Source organism: Mobula hypostoma, chromosome 9, assembly GCF_963921235.1.
Source record: "Mobula hypostoma chromosome 9, sMobHyp1.1, whole genome shotgun sequence".
Classification (NCBI taxonomy): Eukaryota; Metazoa; Chordata; class Chondrichthyes; order Myliobatiformes; family Myliobatidae; genus Mobula; species Mobula hypostoma.
Genome location: NC_086105.1, coordinates 96,008,437 through 96,035,594, shown reverse-complemented (window position 1 = coordinate 96,035,594; position 27,158 = coordinate 96,008,437). Strand labels below are relative to the sequence as shown.

At 42.9% G+C, this 27,158-nt stretch overlaps 1 protein-coding gene across 2 annotated transcripts in view; it reads right to left on the bottom strand.

Moving 5' to 3' along the window:
* Positions 1 to 8,064: 8,064 nt before the first annotated feature.
* cog7 (component of oligomeric golgi complex 7) overlaps positions 8,065 to 27,158 on the bottom strand; it is a 70,386-nt gene continuing 51,292 nt past the window's right edge. For both annotated transcript variants that reach the window (XM_063058730.1, XM_063058728.1), the window contains exons 15-18: positions 26,606 to 26,689; positions 20,067 to 20,181; positions 15,771 to 15,914; positions 8,065 to 15,049 (exon numbers count right to left, since the gene is read on the bottom strand). In XM_063058730.1, coding sequence (XP_062914800.1) covers positions 14,883 to 15,049; positions 15,771 to 15,914; positions 20,067 to 20,181; positions 26,606 to 26,689 — 510 coding nt within the window. In that variant the 3' untranslated portion in view covers positions 8,065 to 14,882. The remainder of the gene's footprint in view (positions 15,050 to 15,770; positions 15,915 to 20,066; positions 20,182 to 26,605; positions 26,690 to 27,158) is intronic.

Genomic DNA, 27,158 nt, shown 5'->3' with positions numbered 1-27,158 from the left:
AACAAGAGTCTGCAGATGCTGGAAATCTAAGCAACGTACACAAAATGCTGGAGGAACTCAGCAGGCCAGGCAGCATCTATGGAAAAAGGTACAGTCAATCTTTTGGGCCGAGACCATTTGGTAGGACTGATCAGGAAAAGCAAGTTTTCAAATATTGTCCAATATTCATTACGAGTATGTCCCACAGCTATGTCCTGCTGAAGGGTCTAGGCCCAAAATGTCGACTATACCTTTTTCCATAGATGCTGCCTAGCCTGCAGAGTTCCTCCAGCATTTTGTGTGTGTTCCTCCAAGTTATAATTCCTTTTTCCTTAATTGTATTTTCTCCTCCACTGTAGTTGATAGAACTCTTGGGCATGTTTAAGCTATCTTCTCACCCTCTCTCCTCCGACAGTACAAGGACAGAGATCCCCACCTTCCAGCCCCCTAGCTGGATCATCCTGTGCACTTTCCATGGCTCCAACAAGATTTCATCACAGACACTTTGCTTCATTTTCAACATTCTGAGTCCCTTCAGGACTATCTGTTCACTCACCCACCTCCAACAATCATTTCCCTTCTCACAGCACTCTCCCATGCAACCTCAGAAGAATCAGCATTATCCTCTCAGTTTCCCTTTCCACTGCCAGGCACCCAAATAGCCCTTTCAGGTGAAGCAGTGATGCACTTGCACTTCTTCCAATTTAGTGTATTATATTTAATGTGGACTGTTCTAAAAGCAGCCCTACTGAGATGACCATGAACTTCCAGATGATTGTGTGGTGTGGCTCCACTGGTAAAGAATGGCATCAAATCAGTAGAAAGATGTGATTTAGGATCGGAAGATGTTGAATCCTTGTTGGTTGAGTTAAGAAACTGCAAGGGTAAAAGGACGTTGATGGCAGTTACATACAGGCCTCCCAACAGTGGCTGTGGCTAGGAGATGCACCACAGGTTACACCAGACAACAGAAAAGGCAAGTCAAAAGGGCAATGTTATGGTAGTCATGGGAGATTTTAACATGCAGGTCGATTGGGAAAATCAGGTTGGCAATGGATCTCAAGAGAGAGAGTTTGTTGAATGCCTAAGAGATACTTTTTTAGAGCAGTTTGTCATTGAGCCTACTAGAGAATCAGCTATACTGGATTGGGTGTTATTAACAAACCAGAGGCGATTAGGGAGCTTAAGGTAAAAGAACCCTTGGGAATCAGTGATCACAATATGATTGTGTTCAACTTGAAACTTGATAGGGAGAAAGTAAACTCTGATGAAGCAGTATTTCAGTGGCGTAAGGGAAATTACAGTGGTATGAAAGAGGAGTTGGCCAATGTAAATTGGAAGGAGCTGCTGGCAGGGACATCAGCAGAGCAGCAATGGTGTGAGTTTCTGGGAAAAATGAGGAAGGTGCAGGACATGTGTATTCCAAAAATGAAGAAATACTCAAATGGTAAAATGGTACAACTGTGGCTGACAAGGGAAGTCAAAGCTACTGTAAAAACAAAAGAAAGAGCATACAACAAAGCAAAAATTAGTGGGAAGAAAGAGGATTGGGAAGTTTTTAAAAACCTACAGAGAGCAACTAAAGAAAAATCACTAAAGGGAAAAGATGAAATATGAAAGCAAGCTAGCAAATAATATCAAAGTGGATAGTAAAAGTTTTTTTCAAGTTAAAAATATAAGAAATGAGAGTGGATATAGAACCGCTAGAAAATGAGGCAGGAGAAGTAATAACAGGGGACAAGGAGATGGCAGGTGAACTAAATGAGTATTTTGCATCGGTCTTCACTGTGGAAGACACTAGAAGTACGCCTGATGTTGTAGTGTGTGAAGGAAGAGAAGTAGGTGCAGTTACTGCTACAAGAGAGAAGGTACGCAAAAAGTTGAAAGACCTAAAGGTACATAAGTCACCTGAACCAGAGGAACTGCACCTTAGGGTTCTAAAAGAGGTAGCTTTAGAGATTGTGGTGACATTAGAAATGATCTTTCAAAAATCATCGAACTCTGGCATAGTGCCAGAGGACTGGAAAATTGCAAATGTTACTCTAGTCTTTAAGAAAGGAGGAAGGCAGCAGAAGGGACATTATAGACCAGTTAGCCTGACCTCAGTGGTTGGGAAGATGTTGGAGTCAATTGTAAAGGATGAGGTGATGGAGTAATTGGTGACACAGGACAAGATAGGACAAAGTCAGCATGATTTCCTTCAGAGAAAATCCTGCCTGACGAACCTGTTGGAATTCTTTGAAGAGATTACAAGTAGGATAGATAAAGGGGATGCAGTGGATGTTGTATATTTGGTCTTTCAGAAGGCCTTTGACAAGGTGCCACATGACGCTGTTTACCAATTTAAGAACCCATGGTATTAGAGGAAAGTTACTAACATGGTTAGAGCATTGACCGATTGATAGGAGATAGCAAGTGGGAATAAAAGGTATCCTTTTCTGGTTGGCTGCCAGTGACTACTGGTGTTCCACAGGAGTCAGTGTTGGGAGCACTTCTTTTTATGTTGTATATAAATGATATAGATGATGGAACAGATGGCTTTGTTGCCAAGTTTACAGATGATATGAAGAAGATTGGTGGAGGGGCAGGTAGTGTTGAGGAAACAGGTAGGATGCAGGACTTGGACAGATTAGGAGAATAGGCAAGCAAGTGGCAAATGAAATACAATGTTAGAAAATGCATGGTCATGCACTTTGGTAGTAGAAATACATGTGCGGACTATTGAAAATCCAGGAATCTGAGACACAGAGGGACTTGAGAGTCCTTGTGCAGAACACCCTGAAGTTAACTTGTAGGTTGAGTCGGTGGTGAGGAAGGCAAATGCCATGTTGGCATTCATTTCAAGAGGTCTAGAATACAAGAGCAAGGATGTGATGCTGAGGCTTTATAAGGCACTGGTGAGGCTTCACCTTGAGTATTGTGAACAGTTTTGGGCCTCTCATCTTAGAAAAGATGTGCTGGCATTGGAGATGGTCTAGGCGAGGTTCACAAGGATAATGTCAGGAATGAAAGGGTTATCATACGAGGAATATTTGATAATTCAGAAGGATGAGGGGGGATCTCATTGAAACCTTTTGAACGTTGAAAGGCCTAGACAGAGTAGATGTGAAAAGGATGTTTCCCATGGTGGAGGAGTCTAGGACAAGAGGCACAGCCTCAGGATAGAGAGGTGCCCTTTCAAAACAGAGATGCGGAGACATTTCTTTAGCCGAAGGGTGATGAATCTGTGGAATTTGTTGCCACATGCAGCTGTGGAGGCCAGGTCATTGGGTGTATTTAAGGCAGAGGTTGATAGGTTCTTGACTGGACATGGCATCACAGGTTATGGAGAGAAGGCTAGGAACTGGGGTTGAGGAGGAGACAGAAAAAAAGGATCAGCCATGATCGAATGGCGGAGCAGATTTGATGGGCCAGATGGCCTAATTCTGCTCCTATGTCTTATGGTCTTAATCAGCCGCTGTAAAATGTCCCTAATGTGTGAGAGGTATAAATTAGAGGAGAAATGGGGAATGGAGAGAAAATATGGGACTAGTTTAGGATTATTTTAAATAAATGACTGATGATGACATGGGCGTGTTTCTTTGCTGTGCAACTCTATGACAATTTCCCTACAATATTAAGTTATGGTGTAGTCAGAAATAACATATTAACTTTAATCCAGTGATTACGGAGAACTACTGTTCAGCATAGTGCACGTGTCTGGACTTATGCTCCTGTACACTGCAGCATGGTAGTATAGAAGTTGTGGTCACATTGATCTCATGTGACCTCTTTAGATGCCCTCAAAATGGCCAGGTACACTTACATCAGCACAGCAAGCAGCCCTATTCATTTCAAAAGAGTTGTCAATTTACCCAAAAGAGCAAACTGAAGTGAAATGGTTGCATTTCTTTATTTAATTAAATGGAAAGCATTTTCTACACTAAAAAGGTGATTGAAAGGCGTCATTGTTCAGAGGGACTTGGCTTTCAAAGCTTTGGATATAGGATTTAGCTAGGTTGCATTTGCTGAAGGTTATAATTTGTGAGTTGACACCAAGGAAAACGTGTCTGGAAAGCAGCATAACACTCCTGACAGGTCATCCAGTGGTCTTCAGGACAGCGATGCTACCAACACCATTTTGGGACAGTCATATCTTATGAGGATAGGTTCAGTGAGGTAGGGCTTTTCTCATTGGAGAGAAGGAAGATGAGAAGTGACTTGATAGAGGTGTACAAAATGATAACAGGCACAGATAGAATGAACAGCCAGCACCATGTTTCCAGTGTGGAAATGGCTAATACAAGGGGACACATCTTTTAAGTTGTTTGGCAGTAAAGCATAGGAGGATGTCAGAGGTTGGCCTTTTACACAAGTAGCAGGGGCATGGGACGTGCTGCCGGGGCATGGGACGTGCTGCCGGGGTGGTGCCAGGGGCATGGGACGCACTGCCGGGGTGGTGCCAGGGGCATGGGACACGCTGCCGGGGTGGTGCTAGGGGCATGGGACGTGCTGCCGGGATGGTGCCAGGGACATGGGATGCATTGTCAGGGTGGTGCCAGGGGCATGGGACGTGCTGCCGGGGTGGTGCTAGGGGCATGGGATGCATTGTTGGGGTGGTGCCAGGGGCATGGGATGCACTGCCGGGGTGGTGCCAGGGGCATGGGATGCATTGTTGGGGTGGTGCCAAGGGCATGGGGTGCGCTGCCGGGGTGGTGCCAGGGGCATGGGACGCGCTGTCGGGGTGGTGCCAGGGGCATGGGATGCATTGTCGGGGTGGTGCCAGGGGCATGGGACGCACTGCTGGGGTGGTGCCAGGGGCATGGGACGCACTGCCGGGGTGGTGCCAGGGGCATGGGACGTGCTGCTGGGGTGGTGCCAGGGGCATGGGACGTGCTGCTGGGGTGGTGCCAGGGGCATGGGATGTGCTGCTGGGGTGGTGCCAGGGGCATGGGACGCACTGCCGGGGTGGTGCCAGGGGGGGCATGGGATGTGCTGCTGGGGTGGTGCCAGGGGCATGGGACGTGCTGCTGGGGTGGTGCCAGGGGCATGGGATGCATTGTCGGGGTGGTGCCAGGGGCATGGGACGCGCTGCCGGGGTGGTGCCAGGGGGGGCATGGGATGTGCTGCTGGGGTGGTGCCAGGGGCATGGGATGCATTGCCGGGGTGGTGCCAGGGGCATGGGACGCGCTGCTGGGGACAGATACATTAGGGACATTTAATAAACTCTTAGTTAGGCACAAGTATGAAAGAAAAATGGAAGGCTATGTAAGAGAGAAGAGTGAAATTGATCTCGGAGTAGGTTAAAGGGTCAGTACATCATCAAAGGCCAAAGGGCCTGTAGTGTGCTGTATTTTTCTCTGTTAATCCAAAATGTAGCTGTATTTGCTTGGAGTTATTAATCCAGACTTCCGGAGATCACCTCGCCACTCCTCTCCTACACAATTAAAGATCTCTTAAATGATTAAACCAGTTTAATTGAACAGAAAAAACTTCTAGCACTGGAAAATGTGCAATCCCAAACAGTCCTTATGGCTTCCTTAGTGTGTAACTGCCTCAGGTACTTAGCTTCAGTAATAACTCCTGATGAAGAGTCTTGGCCTGAAATGTCAACTGTTTATTCCCCTCTATAGATGCTGCCTGACCTGCTCAGTTCCTCCAGCACTTTGTGTGTGTTACTTAGCTTTAGTATGCAGACACAAGCTGTTATGACATAGAACATAGACATCTAAAGCACATTACAGGCCTTTCGGCCCACAATGTTGTGCCAACCATGTAACCTACTCTATAAACTGCCTAGAATTTCCCTACCGCATAGCCATCTATTTTTCTAAGCTCCATGTACTTATTTAAGGGTCTCTTAAAAGACCCTATTGTATCTGCCTCTACCACCTTCATTGGCAGTGCATTCCACGCACCCACCACTCTCTGTGTGAAAAATGTAGCCCTGACATCCCCTCTGTACATAATTCCAAGCACCTTAAAAAGTCCCCTCGTGTTAGCCATTTCAGTCCTGGGAAAATCCTCTAGCTATCCACACGATCAATTACCTACTCCACTTGTCTCAATATTTCTAGTTCACTCACTAAGGTACTGAAGAGTAACTGGTAATTTAAATGAACAAAAGAACCTACAGAAAGACGAGCAGCATTTCTTCAAATGAGTTTCTCTCTGTAAGCAGAGCAGTTCTCCCAATTTCATCCTGAAACACTTATAAAAACGCCCAGAGCAGCTGGTTGTTTGCTACAGTTCTCAAATGGTACATAATCCTACAATACATAACACACACTGGGTAACACTGGTAGGATGCCCTTATAAAATCGACTACACTTCCAGACCACTCCCATAATTTATTTGACTATAAAGCTGAGCAACAATAAGCTTAGAACGTGCTTGGAAAATGAGAATGGGCAGAAATTGCACATAAAACTCCGTACGGTGTCTCACGTGGGAACCCAGATCTCCTTCTACCTTCCCGGCCCCCCCTTTTCTCAAGTTATTTAAATGTTATTGGAGCCTCTTTGCATGTTCTTCACAGTTCACACTCTCCCATCATTGTGTTAATTAGACTTAAAGGTAATTAGTTCCCTCACTCAAAACAGTAATATGTATTGCTTATTGCTGGGGCCCAAGCACTGATCCCTGAAAACAGCACCACCCACTCTTCTCCCCAATTCTAGGCAATGCCTGCTACCTGAAAAAGGCCCATTAATTTTGTTTTCTCCCAACTATTCTCAATCCATTCCAGTATATTATCTTTAATCCCATGTATTTCAATTTTACACAATAACCACATCTGTGCTACCTTATCAAACCCCCCCCCCCAAAGCCCAGATACATAACTATCAACTCCTCATAATCTATCAGTCTAGTTAATCCTTTTTATTTCAAACCACTTTATAATTCCTGATGTTTGCTACTTAGCCTCACTTGATAAAGGCTTGTTAAAATGAAGAGGCACTGATTGCTCTGAAACCTTTTTTAAAGATCCAGGACAATCAGTGCCTCTTCATTTTAACAAAAAATTACCAATCCTTGACTTATGGATTTTGAGACATGGTTTATAAATTCTGAGCCTGATATGCTCCAGAAACATGAGGTAGTCATTAAGAATGCTTTTCACAGCTTTACTTATTCAATGTGACTACAGCCACTCCTTTTGAACCAGCAGTCACCCTACTGGTGCCCTGTCATGTGCAGTTGTTAATACTTCCATCCCTGAATCATTGTTATGGGTTTCAGACCAACATCAAACAAGAGAAAATCTGCAGGTGCTGGAAGTCCAAGCAACACACACAAAATGCTGGAGGAACTCAGCAGGCTAGGCAGCATCTATGGAAAAAAGTACAGTCGGCATTTGGGCCCAGACCCTTTGGCAGGACCCGTTAAGAAGTGCTCCCTTCAAATCAGTAGATGGACGCGATGAGTATTCTCCAGCTACAGGTCGATAAGACTAGGCAGAGTAACAGTTTGGCATAGACTAGATGGGACAAAGAGTTTGTTCCTGTGCTGTAGTGCACTATGACTCTATAATAAATTAAACTAAGACCCCATCTTCCTTCAAGTCTTGGATTACTGTAGGACATCTTAGATTCCAAAGGAAATTAGAAGTAATATCACAAGATGATTTGGCCAGCATGACATTACAGGTAGTGGGAGTTTGCTATGTCTAAACTAGCAGTTGCATTTCTGTATCAAACACATTTCGGAATTATACACAAAGCTACAATCTTCCTTTTATCGTGTTAAACAGGCACCTCACTATAAGTAAATGCTGAATCAGATGGAAGTCTCAAAAAAAGCTTTGGGCAATGCCTTTCTGTAAAAAGCATTAACTGCATCACAAAGACTCACCATTGTTGGTGCCTTTACAATGACTTAATCTAAGGGCTCCCACCCTGCAATTACTTCAAACTTTATGGAAATGAGCTAAGTCTTTGACCATCTATTGCCTTTGTGGCCCTGCCAGAATCCACTGGATCAGCCTAGTTGAAGCCAGCACTTTGAATCCCAAGAGGTAATTCTTCTTCCATCACACTTGTCAAGATTTTGCTGTGGAAGCAGTCAATCACATTAACAGATTTTGGTCTCGCAGTAAATGAGTCATGAAAATATTTTCATTTGAAAGTTCAAATTGATTTAAACTGAGGCCACATGTTTCTCAGTTAATGCATAAAGCAATAGGAATTTTTATCTGCCATCTAATAAAATCAAAAAAGTACAAATTGTTTTACAGCCAGGCACTGTGCTGCATTTTTGAACTTGCAATCCATCAAAAATTTACTTCTGTAAACAATCCCTGTGATGCTTTTCAGTTTTGTACAAGTAAACTTCAATCAATATTAATTAAAGTATAAATTACAGAATTATTGATCTGTTATCAGTTACAGATTTAAAGATTGCAATAAAGCCTGTGCTTGTAGAGAGTAACAATCGACATCAACATATCACAAACACATTTGAACAAATACTTTTGAACTACTATACAATCTTCTACAGTTTTTTCTTGAGGTCTTTAACAGTTTTACACATACATATGGGGTGCCACAGTAGTGGAGTTATCATACTGGACCAGTGACCTGGAACCAGTTCAAATCATTCCATGTAACATCAAGAAGCAAAATGAGAACGGTGGAGATAGGAAGGACTATGGGATTAAACAATACTCCATCTGAACTAGAACAAGCTGTATCTCTAACCATACTCTTCCAATATGGTTACAACACCAGGCATCTGCACAACAATGTGGAACATTGCCAAAGAATGTTCTGTTCACAAAAAGCAAAGTAAATCCAGTCCAGTTAATTATTACCCAACCAGTCTACTCTCGATCATCAGACAGCATCTGACCAAATGCACCATCAGAAAACTCTGGCAAAACTGACGTCAATGGGCCTCAAGGTGAAAACACTCAAGTGACTGAGGTCATACTTTGTGAAAAGGAAGATAGTTATGGTTGCTGGAGATGAATTAAGCCCTAGGAGAGCATCTCCCAAATCTGCAACCAGCACTACCTAGAAGGACAAGCGTTTCAGGTGCTTGGGATCCCTGCTGCCTACATGTTCCCACACTAATAACACCATTTTAACCTTTCCTTCATTGTTACTGAGTTTAAATCTGGAAACTCCCTGCCCAGCAGCACCGTGGAACAACCTTTATCAGGATTGCAATGGATCAAAGGAGGTAGCTAGCCATCACATTCTCACTGAAAATTAGAGCTTGTCAATTAATGTCGATATTCCCAGTAACTCCCAGATCCTAACAAGCTTAAATCAAATAACTTCCAGCAAAACACAGCAAAGGTTAAATACAGAGTAAAGCTACATTGTCCCAGCACTCTGAAACAGGTACAGCCCAAGTGAGTTACAGTTAGAGTCTGGAAAGTGGCCTAGCAAGTCTTTCACTTACAATGAATCACCTCCTATGCTACAGCTGAATTAAATGTTTTAAAGGACTACAGCACAGGATAGTAATTTGACTCTTGCTTCAAACTGAATCAGGTTTGGTACTGTTTAAACCATATCTGCAAATTTGGTGTTATTGTTGTATGTTTCAGACAAAGCATTACAACATACTTCCTATGCTGACAGTATCAGGCAATTGTTCAACCTGCTTTAAGGTAGCAATACATCCTTTCTGCCCTGAGGTTAAAAGGACCACCCAAAGCAAACCCACTTGACTCCAGTGACTGAGCCTCACTAAGGGGTTGAGTGAGAGCAGGTTTGACCTGGATCAAGCTAGTTGGCACTCAGGCAACAAAGCTCTTGCAGGAGATCTGGGATTTCTGCACCTGTGAACTCAAGTTGGAGCAATGAATGGAGACTAAAACTAGAATTATCCCCTCCAGTCAATTCCAGTTGATACATCAAACTCCCAGCCTGTACAACTCTAATAACTCTGCACTGTTCTCAACTGGGGTTCAAGACAAAAAGGCAACAGGTATTTAAGGCTTCTCCTAAGAAGTCTGTTGATGATGAGAGAAAGCAGATAACTGACAGTAAAGAGCTAAGGGTATTGAACTTCTCGGTCGTGTGTTCTAAATTGCATTGTCTAAATGAATGATCAAAACAAATACCACAGTAAGATTCAAAATGAAGCCAGATAACATTTGCAGGGGAAACATTTCAAGGGTGGGAGGAATAAGCAGGGAAGTGGAACTGTTCAGACATTCTGATTATACAGACTGCACACATATAAGGAGCAAATGGCCTTGTGCTCATTCCAATCCATATGGGGTATTGACAAAATAGTATTTATTAGTTACCAAAGGTGATAGTGGCTTAGTGAAGTGGAGCTGCAGCATACAGACCACATTTGGTGTTAACTGGCTCCAATTCAGGCAACTCGGCCAGATTGTAGATCATGACTCTCATCAAGGTGTGCTGGAATGTTTATGCACGAGGATGTTTGATAATGACATGATCATGCACTGGTTACAATTCATATTCAGCTGCACATCTTTCTCACTTCAACTAAGGTCCGAATCATGCCTTTGTGATGAGAAAGAAAATTAATTCAAGGTTAAAAGTTACAGGTACAAAAATATAAATGTTGTCCCTGTTTCTTCTAATAGCTCAGACTAGTTAGTCCTACTTTCCTAAAGTTCTACTCAGCAGAAAGAATGTTCTCTCAACAACACACCCTGTCCATAATGGACACAGACATCTAACACTAACAAGCAGATCTAATGCATTTTATACCATCCTGACAAGCTACCTCACTTGAGTAAAGATCTCTTTATACTATCCAAGTAGATAATCCCAAAGCAGATATAACACAAGGTATTTACATAGTAAAGTTTCTTCTGCACTGTGCCTTCAAATGTACCCAGAATATGTACAACACAGTAAGACAGAGTAAAAGCCACTGACGTTCCATAAAATGAACCAGGGTTCGATGTGGAGGAAAACATTCTATAATCATCCCATTAAATGTTGAGCTGGAAGCAATACAAGAGGCACAAAAGGTAATGACTGTACAAATTGGCTGTTGTTTTTCAAGCCCTAGTGATTACGTTCCGGTGAATGGCCTTCATTGGAAAATAAACTGGGTACTGCATGTGCTTTCACAATAGTACATCTGATGTTTTCCAGTGTAAAAAAAATGCTACTAAAGACATCACTATTTTCACCTCATTTATACCTACATAAATTGGAGTTTTTTAGATTAAATCTTTACTGAATGGTCACAGTGCAAGTGGGAGTGCTAGATTCTCGCATTTATCGTAATTTAAAAGGTCACACCAGGACTCTGTCTTTGTGGAGTTTGCCCATTCTCCGGTGACTGTGTGGGTTTGCTCTGACATCTCAAAGATGTGTGGGTTGGTAGTTTAATTGTCCACTGTAAATTGCCCCTAACATGTAAGTGAGTGGTGGAATTTAGGGAGAGTTGACAAAAATATGAGGAGAAAAAAAAAGAATTAGAGTAGGGTCTGTGTAAACAGATGGTTGATGGTTGGTGCAGACTCAGTGGGCTGAACAGATTACTTGTGCGGAGTTTCTTTCTATGACTATCTCCATTTTGCTGCTTACCACTATTTCTGAGGCAATTCGGAAAGGATTTTAGCTATTTAGATTCTGAAGATCAGATGGTATCTCAGGCACTTGAATTCCTTGGCACAACTGGCTTCCTACTAGTTTGGAGTCACTGACTGCATGCATGTTCCCATGATGGTTAATACTAATAATCTGGACCTTTCCTCCAAAAGGCTCCTTCTATTTTTGAGGGGAGGTGGTTGTAAATCATAAAAAAAATCCTCATGGTGAATGCCATATTTCTGGGAACACACACAATGGCTTCTTTTGAGGGAGACTGAACTGTCCGCCATTTATCACATCTTATACTGCCCACTGTGGTGGGTTCTGGGTCAGGGGCCACTCTCGACTTCCCTGGCTTCTCATGTTAATTCACTTTCCTTCTCTAGTGGCTGAGTGCCACACAGCGAGACCCATCATCAGTCCAAGGGTACACGCCCAGTAGGTGCAGAGATGTTATCATGTTGTGCTGTCTGGTCCACAACCTTACCAGTCACAGCCAGAGAAACCACACACACAGGGATGATGAGGTGAAGCCTGAAGAGCAGCTGAAACAAGAGGAGCAGGGAAGACCAATATGGGTGAAAGTCCCAGAGAAGCACCAAAAGCCTCATCTCATGGCAGAAGACATCGACTTCCTGGGCCATAAGACACTCCCTCCTAGGGAATCAGATTTCTCAAGCTACTAAATCATAGTCCTCAATACAGTCATATGACCTCCACATCATTACAAACTTAATGCTCACACACTTCACCAAACTGAGTACCCAAATAACAAGATCTTCCCCTACAGGATGATTTGCACAGCTCATAACATTAATGAATAAATTCCTGATCTCTTTACTGAAGTGGCTCACAACTGTTTACACTTAGTGATCTGGTGCTCACACTGGGGCATTCTCACATTAGGAAATGTACTTCCCCAGTTACATTCAAATGGTGCCTTTCAGCACCTGAAGACATTTGCAAGGTGTTTAATAGCAATGAAATACCTTACAAATGTCAAAAAGAAACAGTCTTGTCGCTAACCTAGTCTGCAACCTCAATTAAGCACTTACTCTCTCCACATTCCTGTAAACTGTCCTTACAAACTGTATGTTGGAGCAATTAAACTACCACCCACCATGTTTTTGGGATGTGAGAGGACACTCTTGTGGTTACAGCGGGAGAGTGCAAGCTCCAAACAGGGGAAGTCAGCATTGCACCTGGGTCGCTGGAACTCTGAGGCAGCAGCTCCATTAGCTGTGCCTATGTGCAATGCAGGAAACACCGTGAACAAGTTGTGCACAGCAAAGTCCTGCAAACACAATATAGCACTGGCCAGATCATCAGATTTTGTCTGATAATGAGGAGTTATCAGACAGATTATTAGTAACACTTGTGACCTTGTTGGAATGCAGTGGAATCCTTCATGTCCTGATTCCTGACATGTGGACTATTGGTTTTTGCTCCCACCAATGTGGACTTAAAGGACTTAAATTTAACTCCTCATCCAAAACTTGATACCTCAGCAAGACAATTAAAGTCTCGGCATTAATTGCATACAGATTTCCAAGGTGAATTTCTCATGCATTGAGCTATGACTGGTATCCAGTTTATTGGCTTCAGTGTTTTGGGCTTTCTAATCCCATACCTGCGAGATGGAAAGAGCCACATGGTGATGGATCCGAAAATGAAACCACCTTTCACCACATCAATAGAGAAGGAAAGCTCTTGTTCCTGCCCTTCCAATGACATTGGCCCCCAGTCTTAACATAAATGGCATCCACATATTTTTTACTTTTTTCAACATTACCATCCTAGTCATGCGTTCCAGAAAAGATAAAGGGAAAGAGGTTCACTAGAAGCTCTTTACCTGATGAGTAAACATGGAAAAAGAAGAGCTGAAATGATCGCATGAATTAGAACTGACACAGAAACAACAGACCTTCCTTTCTGTATGGGCTTTTGAATGACTCAGGCACAACTGCTATATATATTGGCTGGAAAAAGGCACACACAATCCTGACAAACCAGCTACCACCACCCCCTCCAGAGATTCCAGAAAAACCTGTGCAAGGAGCTGTCACCAGGAAATTGAAAACGTTTGCAATTATATAATGCCTTTAGCACAGTGAACGGTCCAAAAATGAACTAGTGAGAATTCTAGAGAGGCTTCAGGAGGGAATTCTGCAGTTAAAATATTTCTCCATATATTCTTTGCAAAGACACACAACCTCATAATAAATTAATACATTTTAAACATATTTTCAAGAAAAATGATTTACTTCATTTCTCAATGTCTACAAGATACAATTCATTACCCAATGACTGCAGTCCATGCAGTTCACAGCCTCATTATGCTACTTGCCTGCAACATATCATGCAGGTTTGTCTTCCTACCCTGCGTAGTTTCGGTGAGGTTGTGTACTCTTCCTTCCATTGCTCTGTGGAGCTGTGAGAAGGGCCACTGGAACTTCTCTTAAATTAATTTGCCATGAGTAAATTGATTCCAGTCGGGAGGACTTTGAAGTCCCACCTGAGAAAGTGTATTCATGAGCTACTTGAAACACGCTCACAGACTTTTTCTTGCCATTTAGTCTCTCAAACGTTTCCTCCACATTCAGTCTCTTCTTGCTGGTTTCCTTACCATCATTTACAAAGACTTTGGCTCTTTGTGTTACCTTTGAAGGCGCTGCTGTGGCTCATTTTCAGTCATGCAAGCTTAAGAGGCTACCCAGGATCGCTCTGGTGCAGATACTACACTCTCAGGTCTAACAGCCAAGGGCAAATATACCTCCAGCACTGGTTTGGTTCAGGTGTCTACAGATAGTGATCATGGTGCTGTTTAATTTTAACTTCCCCTACCCATTATCAGAACACTTGCAATATTCTAATCACCAATCCTGGCCTTTTCAAATTGTCTGAAGATTGGAGTGTGGAACCCACGTCAGATACTCAGTATCAAACAACTCAGCATGAAGGGTCCATTGTACCAGCATAGAGGACTCACAAAATTGGTCTGTAAGCCACCCAGAATGATGGTCTTCCCACATAAGAATGAAACAGATTGTGTTCGTGAATAGTGTTCCCAAAATATCACTAGGGCGTCACAGTAGTGTAGCTTGGGGTGTCCTGGAGTATGGAGTTCAATTCCAGCACCGCTCTGTCAGGGGTCTCTGCACGTCTTCCCCGTGGAATGAGTGGGTTTTCATTGGGTCCTCTGGTTTCCTAACCACAGTCCAAAGACATACCGGGTAGATTAGAAGGTCATTGTAAATTGTCCTGTGATTAGGTTGGGATTAATTGGGTTTGTCAGGGTTGCTTGGGGCGGCGTGGCTCGAAGGGCCAGAGGGGCCAACTCCACGCTGTGTCACTAATTCAATAGAAATAGAGAGTTCTATCTGTTGGTCAGTACTGGATACTCCTCATGGATGTGATTGCACTCGTCATTCTCCGTGGAAGCCCCTTTGTGGCTTGTCTGAATTCTTCGGGCTTTGCTTTCAGAGCCATTGCAGTCTGCTGCAGAGTTCGGGATGGCTGCAGGCCAAGAGCGTCCATTACATTGCTGAGGTAATCTGCCAATAGGAAGGTATACATACAGGAAGATTGATTACAGAGCTGTTCAAATACTCTGTGCACACAGTGCGGTGCAACATCAAGGCAGAAAAGATCTGAATGAAGACTCAAAGTCACATTAGCTTTGGAATTCTAAAGCTTCTGGGAGACTGGAAGATGAGCCACAAAATAACAAAGTTCACAAATGGGCAGCATGGTTGTGCAGTGGTTAGCACAATGCTTTACGGTACAGGAGATCCGGGTTCAATTCTCACTGCTGCCTGCAAGGAGTTTGTACGTTCACCCCGTACCCGAGTGGGTTTCCTCCGGGTGCTCCGGTTTCCTCCCACAGTGCAAAGATGTACCGGTTGGTAGGTTAATTAATCATTGTAAATTGTCCCCTGATTAGACTAGGATTAAATTAGGGGATTGCTGGGCAGCTGCCTTGAAGGACCAGAAGGGCCTGTTCTGCACAGTATCTCAATAAAATAACATTTTAAAATTATAAACCTGATTCTAAGCTCAATAGTTGAGTTTGGGGTATACCATTACAGTGAGAGCATAAGATAGAATACTTAAATGCTAGAAGAAATAAGAAATGAAAGCTTAGAAAAACTTTCCTATTCAGAATGAATTCTTGGAAGACCCAGCACAAGGCACGAGGGCCAAGTGGCCAGCTGTGTGCTATAATAACTTAATGAATACAACAGAGATGCTTCTCCTTGTTTACATGACTCTCACCAATGTCTGTGATGAGTTGCTTGGTTGCGTGGGGTGTAAGCTCCGAGATCTGCAGAATGGATTCACAGTAAGTATGCATTGTTGCCCTGGCAATGGAGCCCAGCCAGTAATCAGCCATGTTGTCTACTTCTGGCACCTCATCTCCTAGGAGAGAGTTGAAGCACATAAATTGAGCAAACAGACACATTTCATCGGTAAATGAACCACAACAGAAAGCTCCCATGAAAGTATTAGTGTTTTCAATCTATTTTGCAAATTAGTCTGAATCCCAAACTACTGGCAACCTCATCTTACCCTTTCACCCACCGCTCTGCAAACACAAATAATCCCATTGTTCCTCCTGACACCACACACCAATTTCAGCTTATCCAGATTCCAGCTTTACAGAAGGGTCCACCTCATGACTCTTAACACTGACCTGCACAGGCTTCTCCTTCAAAGCACTGAGCTACACTGACTCTAATATGAAGTCAAAGACTGAGAACAGCACACATTCTATTACACTGAAGGGCTCACTTCACAGACCAGAGCTGGATTCCCATGCAATCAACATTACTGATACTGCCCACCTGCTCACACACACTGCCTGACAAACACCAGGTCTCGGCTGCTCACACACTGACCAACAATGGGTCCTCACACACCAGTACTGGTTCCCTGCTCCTCACACTGGCCAACATTAACAGCCTCTTATTAGTGACTAACCCTTGCCAGTGATTACCATTGCCACAATGCTATCCTCAATGATTTAAATTAGATCCCAACTCACCTCACTGACCTATTCACTTTCAATACCATCCTCCCTGACTCTCTCACCCACTGTGGCTTACTTCTCTAAATAAAGATATTTGTTCTTCCTATAATCTACTCATGTACCTTGGCAACCTTCACACTTCTGTTGGCTGCACTGATCTACATTGGATTATCTTCTCTTTATACATCTACATTTGCAGTATCTATCATCTCACAGAACTACATTGTTTTTTCTCCCACCTCTCGATTTAAAACTGTCTCCTGACTCACATACGTTGGGTACTCTCTTACTCCATCGACCAATAATGTCTCTTTCTAATCCATTCCCACAGACCAGCATTGACCTCCCTCACCGTGATGATTTTCAATGTCATACCAGTCAAAACCAGCTCACTTCTCTCCACCAGATTAGACTACTACCCTAAATCACCTACATTCCCCGTCCACACACCTCCTCGCTGATCTACAACAGCTCTCACTATACTGGTCACTGTCCACAAGGTATTCTGACTGTGGCCCAACCAATGTTTGATAATATCATACCAAGTCCTCCCTGTTCTTATACCCCATGTCCCAGCAAATAAAGATGAGCATTCCATATGCCTTTTTCACCATCCTCTCCACCTGTGCTACAATTTCAGGATTCTTGGTCTTTACAGTAAATTCCTTTGTTCCACAATACTTAGCATTCATGGTATTTGTCCTATCCTTACATAATACATCATCTTACACTTGTCAGAATTAAAATCTATCTGCCAATGCCCTGCCCATCTTACCAGCAGATTAATATAATTCTGTAGACAGCACTCATCATTATCACCACCATCACTCATTTTTATATCACCTGTAAACTGGTATTCACATCCAGGTTGTTAATGCTGATCGCAAACAATGATTCCAGCATCAATCTCTGTGATACGCTGCTGGTTACAAACTTCAAAGCACAAAAGCAACCCTCCACTGCCACTCTTTGTTTCCTATTACCAAGCCAATATTGGATCTAGTTTGTCAAGTTGCCTTGGATCCCATAGGCTCTAAATTTTTTTAGACAAGTCTACCACGTGACACCTTGTACTTCAGTAAGACCTTTGACGGTAAATTACATCAACTGCACTGGACTCATTAAAATATTTAGTTACCTCTTCATAAGACTCAATTAGATCATTCAGACAATCTCCCACCAACAAATCTGTGAATTGTTCCTAGCTAAGCACAGTCTTTCCAAGTGTGGGTTAAACTTGTTCCAATTATTTTCCGACCACCAACATTAACTGGCCTATAATTACATGGATTATCCCTGTTACCTTCTTGAACATGAAGTACATGCCTATAGAAAGTATTCACCCTCCCTTGGAAGTTTTCATGTTTTGTTGTTTTACAACATTGAATCACAGTGAATTTAATTTGGCTCTTTTGACACTGAACAACAAAGCAAGACTTTCATGTCAAAGTGAAAACAGATCACTACAAAGTGATCTAAATTAATTACAAAACAAAACACCAAATAATTGATTGCATATGTGTAGAAAGACCCCGTACATATGTATTCACACCCTTCCCCTTTAATATGATACACCAAATCATCACTGGTGCAGCCATTTGGCTTTAGAAGTCACATAATTAGTTAAATGGAGATCTGTGTTTGGAGACCTGTGTGCAGTCAAGATGTTTCAATTGGTTGTAGTAAAGATAGACCTGTATCTGGAAAGTCCAACTGCTGGTGAGTCAGTATCCTGACAAAAACTACACCATGAAGACAAAAGAACACTCCAAACAACTCCATGAAAAGATTGTTGAAAAGCACAAGTCAGGAGATGGATACAAGAAAATTTCCAAGTCACTGACTATCCCTTGGATAAGTCAATCATCAAGAAATGGAAAGAATACAGCACAGCTGTAAATCTGCCTAGAGCAGGCTGTTCTCAAAAACTGAGTGACCCTGCAAGAAAGGGACTAGTGAGGGAGGCCACTAGGAGACCTATGACAACTGTGAAGGAGTTACAAACTTCAGTGCCTAAGATGGGAGAATGGTAAAGAGAAAGCCACTGTTGAAAAAAACTCACATGAAATCTCATAGCATTTTTCAGAAGGCATGTGGGAGCCTCTGAAGTCAGCTGGAAGAAGGTTATATGGTCTGATGAAATCAAAATTGAGCTTTTTGGCCATCAGACTAAACACTGCTTGGCATAAGCCGAACACCACACATCAAAAACATACCATCTCTACCGTGAAGCATGGTGGTGGCTACATCATGCTGTGGGGATGCTTTACTGCAGCAGGCTCTGGAAGGCTTGTGAAGGTAGAGGGTAAAATAAATGCAGGAAAAACTGATGCAGCGTGCAAGAGAACTGCGACTTGGGAAATTTGTTTTCCAGCACGACAATGACCCCAAGCACAAAGCCAAAGCTATACAGGAATGGCTTAAAAACAACCAAGTTAATGTCCTGGAGTGGCCAAGTCAGAGTCCAGACCTCAAACCAAATAAGTATTTGTGGCTGGACTTAAAAAGGGCTGTTCACTCACAATCCACATGCAATCTAACAGAGGTAGAAGATTTTAGACCATCTGTGTGAAGTCACACAAGTGGCACAAAAACAGTATAAGGCAGTCAGCCTTGTTAGGAATGGCCAAGGAACAACAAGAAGAATGACAGAAAGATGGGGTGACTATAATTCGTTCCTCTGTCTTCAATATCTGTGACATGTGAATCGTTTGTCTACAACTCACTGGTGTGTCTTTTTAGCTTATCGGAATTGTATCTGTATTTTGGAAATCCCGTGTGTTTTAGAAATTATTTGTAATTTGTAAATCTTTTATAAGATCGAACTACCTCTGTGAGTTTTAAATGTGGATTTCATGCTACAGCCTGGTCCTCACCTCTGCACACCACCCCCCAACCTGAGTCTGTAATGATCTTTGAAAGTAGTGCTGTCCTTCTTCAAAACCATTATTAGCAAAATTTGCCTAATTCTGTCCTTGAACACTCATTGCTTTATCAGATGTTTTCAAAATCCTTCTTCAAGCCCATCTTCCTTATCTCCCCTTCCCTCACTTCTCTTATTGTTGTTTAATATTTCATTTTTAAAAGGTGCTTCAGAAATGCAAGCTTTTGCATTTTGGTGAAATTTGGATACTGACTCAACATTTGCAGTTATGAAGGACTTCCACTTCGTTAGAACTCCATTCAAACCCAGACCCCGAATAAGACTCAAATCCTTATTCAAACAAAAACTCTATCATGCAAACATAACAACTGAGAATTAAGCAACTTCAAACAGCAGTCACAGGAGCCTACATCATCACCAATTCCCATCTGAAATGGATAATGAGCAAATACTAAAGACTTTGATTTGATTATGCAGGATAAAATGCTTTTGCAGTGAAAATTTCTGAACCAAACAGAAGCATGTATTTCTTGCCCAGGTGCAAAAGGATCGGACAGTAACTTCCCGTCAACTTGTTCCAGCATTTAACACGATCATGATAGTTCTGGACTTAACTTTACCTGACTTTACTCACAGTTAGCTACCCATCTCTCCTTACCTTGCTCTGGAGGGTATGGGAGTTTTCCAGAATGCAGTGCCAACTCAAGTGCCGGATCCTCCTGTGTCACAAAGGGTTCCAGATGCAGAGGCAAGGACATAATATACTGTCCAATCTGGCAATAACAGAACACACTATCAAGTAAGGAAAACCAAAACATTTTGCTTGGTAATACTTTCTCCAATATTAATTGGAGTAAACAAATATTCTACACTCGCGTGATTATGATAAACCTCATCTAAAAGATTTCAAGTAAAATACAGCAACAATCCCTAACAAGCGCACTGGATTGTTAGGGATTGTTGGGGGGGATGACTTACCTGGGACAAGCTGCAGTAGCCGGATCTCTGGCACTGAGTCCGGTTCTGCAGTGCAGAAGGGAGGGGGGAGAAAGAGGAGAGTGGTAGTGATAGGGGACTCGATAGTTAGAGGTGCAGATAGGAGGTTCTGTGGTCGTGACAGAGAATCCAGGATGGTTTGTTGCCTCCTGGGTGCCAAGGTCAAGGATGTCTCTGATCGATTGCATGACATTCTGAAGTGGGAGGGTGATCAGCCAGATGTCGTGGTGCACATCGGTACCAATGACATAGCAAGGAAGAGTGAGGAGGCCCTGGAGAGTGAGTATAGAGAGCTTGGTAGGAAGTTGAAAAGCAGGACCTCGAGGGTGGTAATCTCAGGATTGCTACCTGTGCTACATGCCAGTGAGGGTAGGAATAGGATGCTCTGGAGGATGAACAAGTGGCTGAGGAACTGGTGTAGGGGGCAGGGTTTCAGATTTCAGGATAATTGGGACCTCTTCTGGGGGAGGTGGGACCTGTACAAGAGAGACGGGTTACACTTGAACTACAGGGGGACCAATATCCTTTCAGGGAGGTTTGTTAATGCTACTGGGGGGGCTTTAAACTAGATTTGCAGGGGGATGGGAACCAGAGTGCCAGAGCTGACAGTGGGGCTGGGGTGAAAATAAATGATGTTAAAAGTTCAAGCAAATCCACAAATAGAAAGGTTGTGAGTGCTTAACGAAGTAGCCCAAGAAATAGTGGATGCATTAGCGATAATTTTTCAAAACTCGTTAGATTCTGGACTAGTTCCTGAGGATTGGAGGGTGGCTAATGTAACCCCACTTTTTAAAAAAGGAGGGAGAGAGAAACCAGGGAATTATAAACCAGTTAGCCTAACGTCGGTGGTGGGGAAACTGCTGGAGTCAGTTATCAAAGATGTGATAACAGCACATTTGGAAAGCGGTGAAATCATCGGACAAAGTCAGCATGGATTTGTGAAAGGAAAATCATGTCTGACGAATCTCATAGAATTTTTTGAGGATGTAACTAGTAGAGTGGATAGGGGAGAACGAGTGGATGTGGTATATTTGGATTTTCAAAAGGCTTTTGACAAGGTCCCACACAGGAGATTAGTGTGCAAACTTAAAGCACACGGTATTGGGGGTAAGGTATTGATGAGGATAGAGAATTGGTTAGCAGACAGGAAGCAAAGAGTGGGAATAAAAGGGACCTTTTCAGAATGGCAGGCAGTGACTAGTGGGGTACCGCAAGGCTCAGTGCTGGGACCCCAGCTGTTTACAATATATATTAATGACTTGGATGAGGGAATTAAATGCAGCATCTCCAAGTTTGCGGATGACACGAAGCTGGGCGGCAGTGTTAGCTGTGAGGAGGATGCTAAGAGGATGCAGGGTGACTTGGATAGGTTGGGTGAGTGGGCAAATTCATGGCAGATGCAATTTAATGTGGATAAATGTGAAGTTATCCACTTTGGTGGCAAAAATAGGAAAACAGATTATTATCTGAATTGTGGCCGATTAGGAAAAGGGGAGGTGCAACGAGACCTGGGTGTCATTCTACACCAGTCATTGAAAGTGGGCATGCAGGTACAGCAGGCGGTGAAAAAGGCAAATGGTATGCTGGCATTTATAGCAAGAGGATTCGAATACAGGAGCAGGGAGGTACTACTGCAGTTGTACAAGGCCTTGGTGAGACCACACCTGGAGTATTGTGTGCAGTTTTGGTTCCCTAATCTGAGGAAAGACATCCTTGCCATAGAGGGAGTACAAAGAAGGTTCACCAGATTGATTTCTGGAATGGCAGGACTTTCATATGAAGAAAGACTGGATGAACTAGGCTTGTACTCGTTGGAATTTAGAAGATTGAGGGGGGATCTGATTGAAACGTATAAAATGCTAAAGGGATTGGACAGGCTAGATGCAGGAAGATTGTTCCCGATGTTGGGGAAGTCCAGAATGAGGGGTCACAGTTTGAGGATAAAGGCGAAGCCTTTTAGGACTGAGATTAGGAAAAACTTCTTCACACAGAAAGTGGTGAATCTGTGGAATTCTCTGCCACAGGAAACAGTTGAGGCCAGTTCATTGGCTATATTTAAGAGGGAGTTAGATATGGCCCTTGTGGCTACGGGGGTCAGGGGGTATGGAGGGAAGGCTGGGGCAGGGTTCTGAGTTGGATGATCAGCCATGATCATAATAAATGGCGCTGCAGGCTCGAAGGGCCGAAAGGGCTACTCCTGCACCTATTTTCTATGTTTTCTATGAGTGTTGGTAAAAATTTTCTGAGGTGTATATATTTCAATGCTAGGAGTATTGCGGGGAAGGCGGATGAGTTGAGGGCGTGGATTGACACGTGGAATTATGACGTTGTAGCAAATAGTGAAACTTGGCTACAGGAGGGGCAGGACTGGCAGCTTAATATTCCAGGGTTCCGATGTTTCAGATGTGATCGAGGTGGGGGAGTGGCATTGCTTGTTAGGGAAAATATTACAGCAGTGCTCAGGCAGGACAGATTAGAGGGCTTGTCTACTGAGTCCTTGTGGGTGGAGCTGAAAAACAGGAAAGGTATGGCCACATTAGTGGGATAGTATTACAGACCACCCAATAGTCAAAGAGAATTGGAAGAGCAAATCTGCAGAGAGATAGCAGGCAACTGCAGGAAACATAAAGTTGTGGTGGTAGGGGATTTTAATTTTCCATATATTGATTGGGTCTCCCATACTGTTAGGGGTCTAGATGGTTTAGAGTTTGTAAAATGTGTTCAGGAAAGTTTTCTAAATCTATATATAGAGGGACCAACTAGAGGGGATGCAATATTGGATCTCCTGTTAGGAAACGAGTTAGGACAAGTGACAGAAGTCTGTGTAGGGGAGCACTTTGGTTCCAGTGATCATAATACCATTAGTTTCAACTTGATCATGGGCAAGGATAGATCTGGTCCTAGGGTTGAGGTTCTTAACTGGAAGAAGGCCAAATTTGAAGAAATGAGAAAGGATCTAAAAAGCGTGGATTGGGACAGGTTGTTCTCTGGCAAGGATGTGATCGGTAGGTGGGAAGCCTTCAAAGGAGAAATTTTGAGAGTGCAGAATTTGTATGTTCCTGTCAGGATTAAAGGCAAAGTGAATAGGAATAAGGAACCTTGGTTCTCAAGGGATATTGCAACTCTGATAAAGAACAGGAGGGAGTTGTATGACATGTATAGGAAGCAGGGAGTAAATAAGGTGCTTGAGTATAAGAAGTGCAAGAAAATACTTAAGAAAGAAGTCAGGAGGGCTAAAAGAAGACATGAGGTTGCCTTGGCAGTCAAAGTGAAGGATAATCCAAAGAGCTTTTACAAGTATGTGAAGAGCAAAAGGATTGTAAGGGATAAAATTGGTCCTCTTGAAGATCAGAGTGGTCGGCTATGTGCGGAACCAAAGGAAATGGGGGAGATCTTAAATAGGTTTTTTGTGTCTGTATTTACTAAGGAAACTGGCATGAAGTCTATGGAATTAAGGGAAACAAGTAGTGAGATCATGGAAACTGTACAGATCGAAAAGGAGGAGGTCCTTGCTGTCTTGAGGAAAATTAAAGTGGATAAATCCCCGGGACCTGACAGGATGTTCCCTCGGACCTTGAAGGAGACTAGTGTTGAAATTGCGGGGGCCCTGGCTGAAATATTCAAAATGTCGCTGTCAACAGGTGAGGTGCCGGAGGATTGGAGAGTGGCTCATGTTGTTCCGTTGTTTAAAAAAGGATCGAAAAGTAATCCAGGAAATTATAGGCCAGTAAGTTTAACGTCGGTAGTAGGTAAGTTATTGGAGGAAGTACTAAGAGACAGAATCTACAAACATTTGGATAGACAGGGACTTATTAGGGAGAGTCAACATGGCTTTGTGCGTGGTAGGTCATGTTTGACCAATCTATTGGAGTTTTTTGAGGAGGTTACCAGGAAAGCGGATGAAGGGAAGGCAGTGGATATTGTCTACATGGACTTCAGTAAGGCCTTTGACAAGGTCCCGCATGGGAGGTTAGTTAGGAAAATTCAGTCGCAAGGTATACATGGAGAGGTGGTAAATTGGATTAGACGTTGGTTCAATGGTAGAAGCCAAAGAGTGGTAGTAGAGAGTTGCTTCTCCGAGTGGAGGCCTGTGACTAGTGGTGTGCCACAGGGATCAGTGCTGGGTCCATTGTTATTTGTCATCTATATCAATGATCTGGATGATAATGTGGTAAATTGGATCAGCAAATTTGCTGATGATACAAAGATTGGAGGTGTAGTAGACAGTGAGGAAGGTTTTCAGAGCCTGCAGAGGGACTTGGACCAGCTGGAAAAATGGGCTGAAAAACGGCAGATGGAGTTTAATACAGACAAGTGTGAGGTATTGCACGTTGGAAGGACAAACCAAGGTAGAACATACAGGGTTAATGGTAAGGCACTGAGGAGTGCAGTGGAACAGAGGGATCTGGGAATACAGATACAAAATTCCCTAAAAGTGGCGTCACAGGTAGATAAGGTCGTAAAGAGAGCTTTTGGTACATTGGCCTTTATTAATCAAAGTATTGAGTATAAGAGCTGGAATGTTATGATGAGGTTGAATCTGGAGTATTGTGTTCAGTTTTGGTCACCAAGTTACAGGAGAGATATAAATAAGGTTGAAAGAGCGCAGAGAAGGTGTACAAGGATGTTGCCGGGACTTGAGAAACTCAGTTACAGAGAAAGGTTGAATAGGTTAGGACTTTATTCCCTGGAGCGTAGAAGAATGAGGGGAGATTTGATAGAGGTATATAAAATTATGATGGGTATAGATAGAGTGAATGCAAGCAGGCTTTTTCCACTGTGGCAAGGGGAGAAAAAAAACCAGAGGACATGGGTTAAGGGTGAGGGGGGAAAAGTTTAAAGGGAACATTAGGGGGGGCTTCTTCACACAGAGAGTGGTGGGAGTATGGAATGAGCTGCCAGACGAGGTGGTAAATGCAGGTTCTTTTTTAACATTTAAGAATAAATTGGACAGATACATGGATGGGAGGTGTATGGAGGGATATGGTCCGTGTGCAGGTCAGTGGAACTAGGCAGAAAATGGTTCGGCACAGCCAAGAAGGGCCAAAAGGCCTGTTTCTGTGCTGTAGTTTCTATGGTTCTATGGTTCTATTGATTATCAGGTGAGGTTTCTGTGCTTAAGGACTTTTGGTGAGAGTTCTGATGCTACAACTGCTGACAGAGACAAGAGTAGTACTGACAGAGTTGCAACTGACACCTCTTGAAGGAGTGTTACATGTCTGTGTAATGGTAATTTCCAGTTTATTTATAAACTTTGTACTGATTAGCACTATAGCACAACAAGCTGAACAGTTTTTGAAAAAGATAGGTCATCATTTCAGGCATGAAACCACATCCTCCTTCAGGGTCTCCACCCAAAATACTGACCGACACCATTTGCCTCCAAAGATGTTGCTTGATGCACTGAGTTCCTGCAGTGAGCACATTCCAGCACCAGCAGTCTTGTCTCTTTTCATCCGGACTCCAATTTCAACCAAAACAATTTCACCCTTTTACAGCAACACACATAAAATGCTGGACGAACTCAGCAGGCCAGGCAGCATCTGTGGAAAAAAGTACAGCTGACGTTTTAGGCCGAGATTCTTCAGCAGGGCTGGAGAAATCTTCTCTTTTTCTCCAGTCCTGCCGAAGGGTCTTGGCCTGAAAGTCAACCCTACTTTTTTCCATAGATGCTGCCTGGTCTGCTGAATCCCTCCAGCATTTTTGTGTGTATTGCTTTGATTTCCAGCATCTGTAGACTTTCTCTTGTTTTTGATTGGATCATCCTTTTAGATGCTAATTTCTAGCATTTCTCCTTTCTGTTTCTATGATCTTGTGTTGTCAAACTCAACAAACTGATGCATATAATCACATAATCTCAGCATTTCTCAAACCTGTTCCCACTGTAATTATATAAGGGACATCCCCACATGCACGTCAACCCCATTCTGAGTGCAACAGAATCAGGTCTCCTTCATTATCGCTGAGCCAAAGCCCTAGAACTCGCTACCGAACAATATTGCTGGAGTACCTTCGCCATGCTGACTGGAGCTCAAGAGGTGGCCTTATTATGCTGCAGTTCAGTGTACAATACATGGTAGCCTTGCCAGCAATTAATAAAACACTTCCTTGTAAAAAACTTCACTCTGAATGAAGGTAGAAACTGAAGACAAAAGATGCACAAAGAAAAACAAAATTAGTTTGAGAAAATAAGGTTCTTACATTGCTGATGTATTCCAGGGGAACAAGGCTGAATGTTGGAAGATCCTCAGTCAGTGTCTCTCCTGTTGTCCCTGCATTCCAGGTCTTTTCAGAAGAAAGAATACATGAACCACACAGTAACCAAACATTGGTGTGATGCAATGACAACCCCAACATACGCATTTGAACTAGCAACAACAAACAACATACAACATTTGTAACCTTTCTACTTTTTCAGAAGTTTTCTATTCTATTTGGTAGTTAGGTTTTAATCAATAATACTTAAACCTAAGATAAAATCAACTATTGGAAACACTAACTGCTTCAAATGAGATTATGAATTACAACTGACCTTAATAGATCATACATGTGACTTACTGACCTGCATTTCCTCTAAAAACTACATTGTTTCCAGAGTTGACCTTGTACTTCTCTCGGAAACTGATTCAGGAAGACTGTCAGTCACGAACATAATGGGGCCTTTTCATTCATATAGCAGGCATCCCAGCCCAGAAAGCCCCAAAAGCACTAGTGATGGGCACTTCCAAAACAGCAACATAAGTTTTACTGCAAT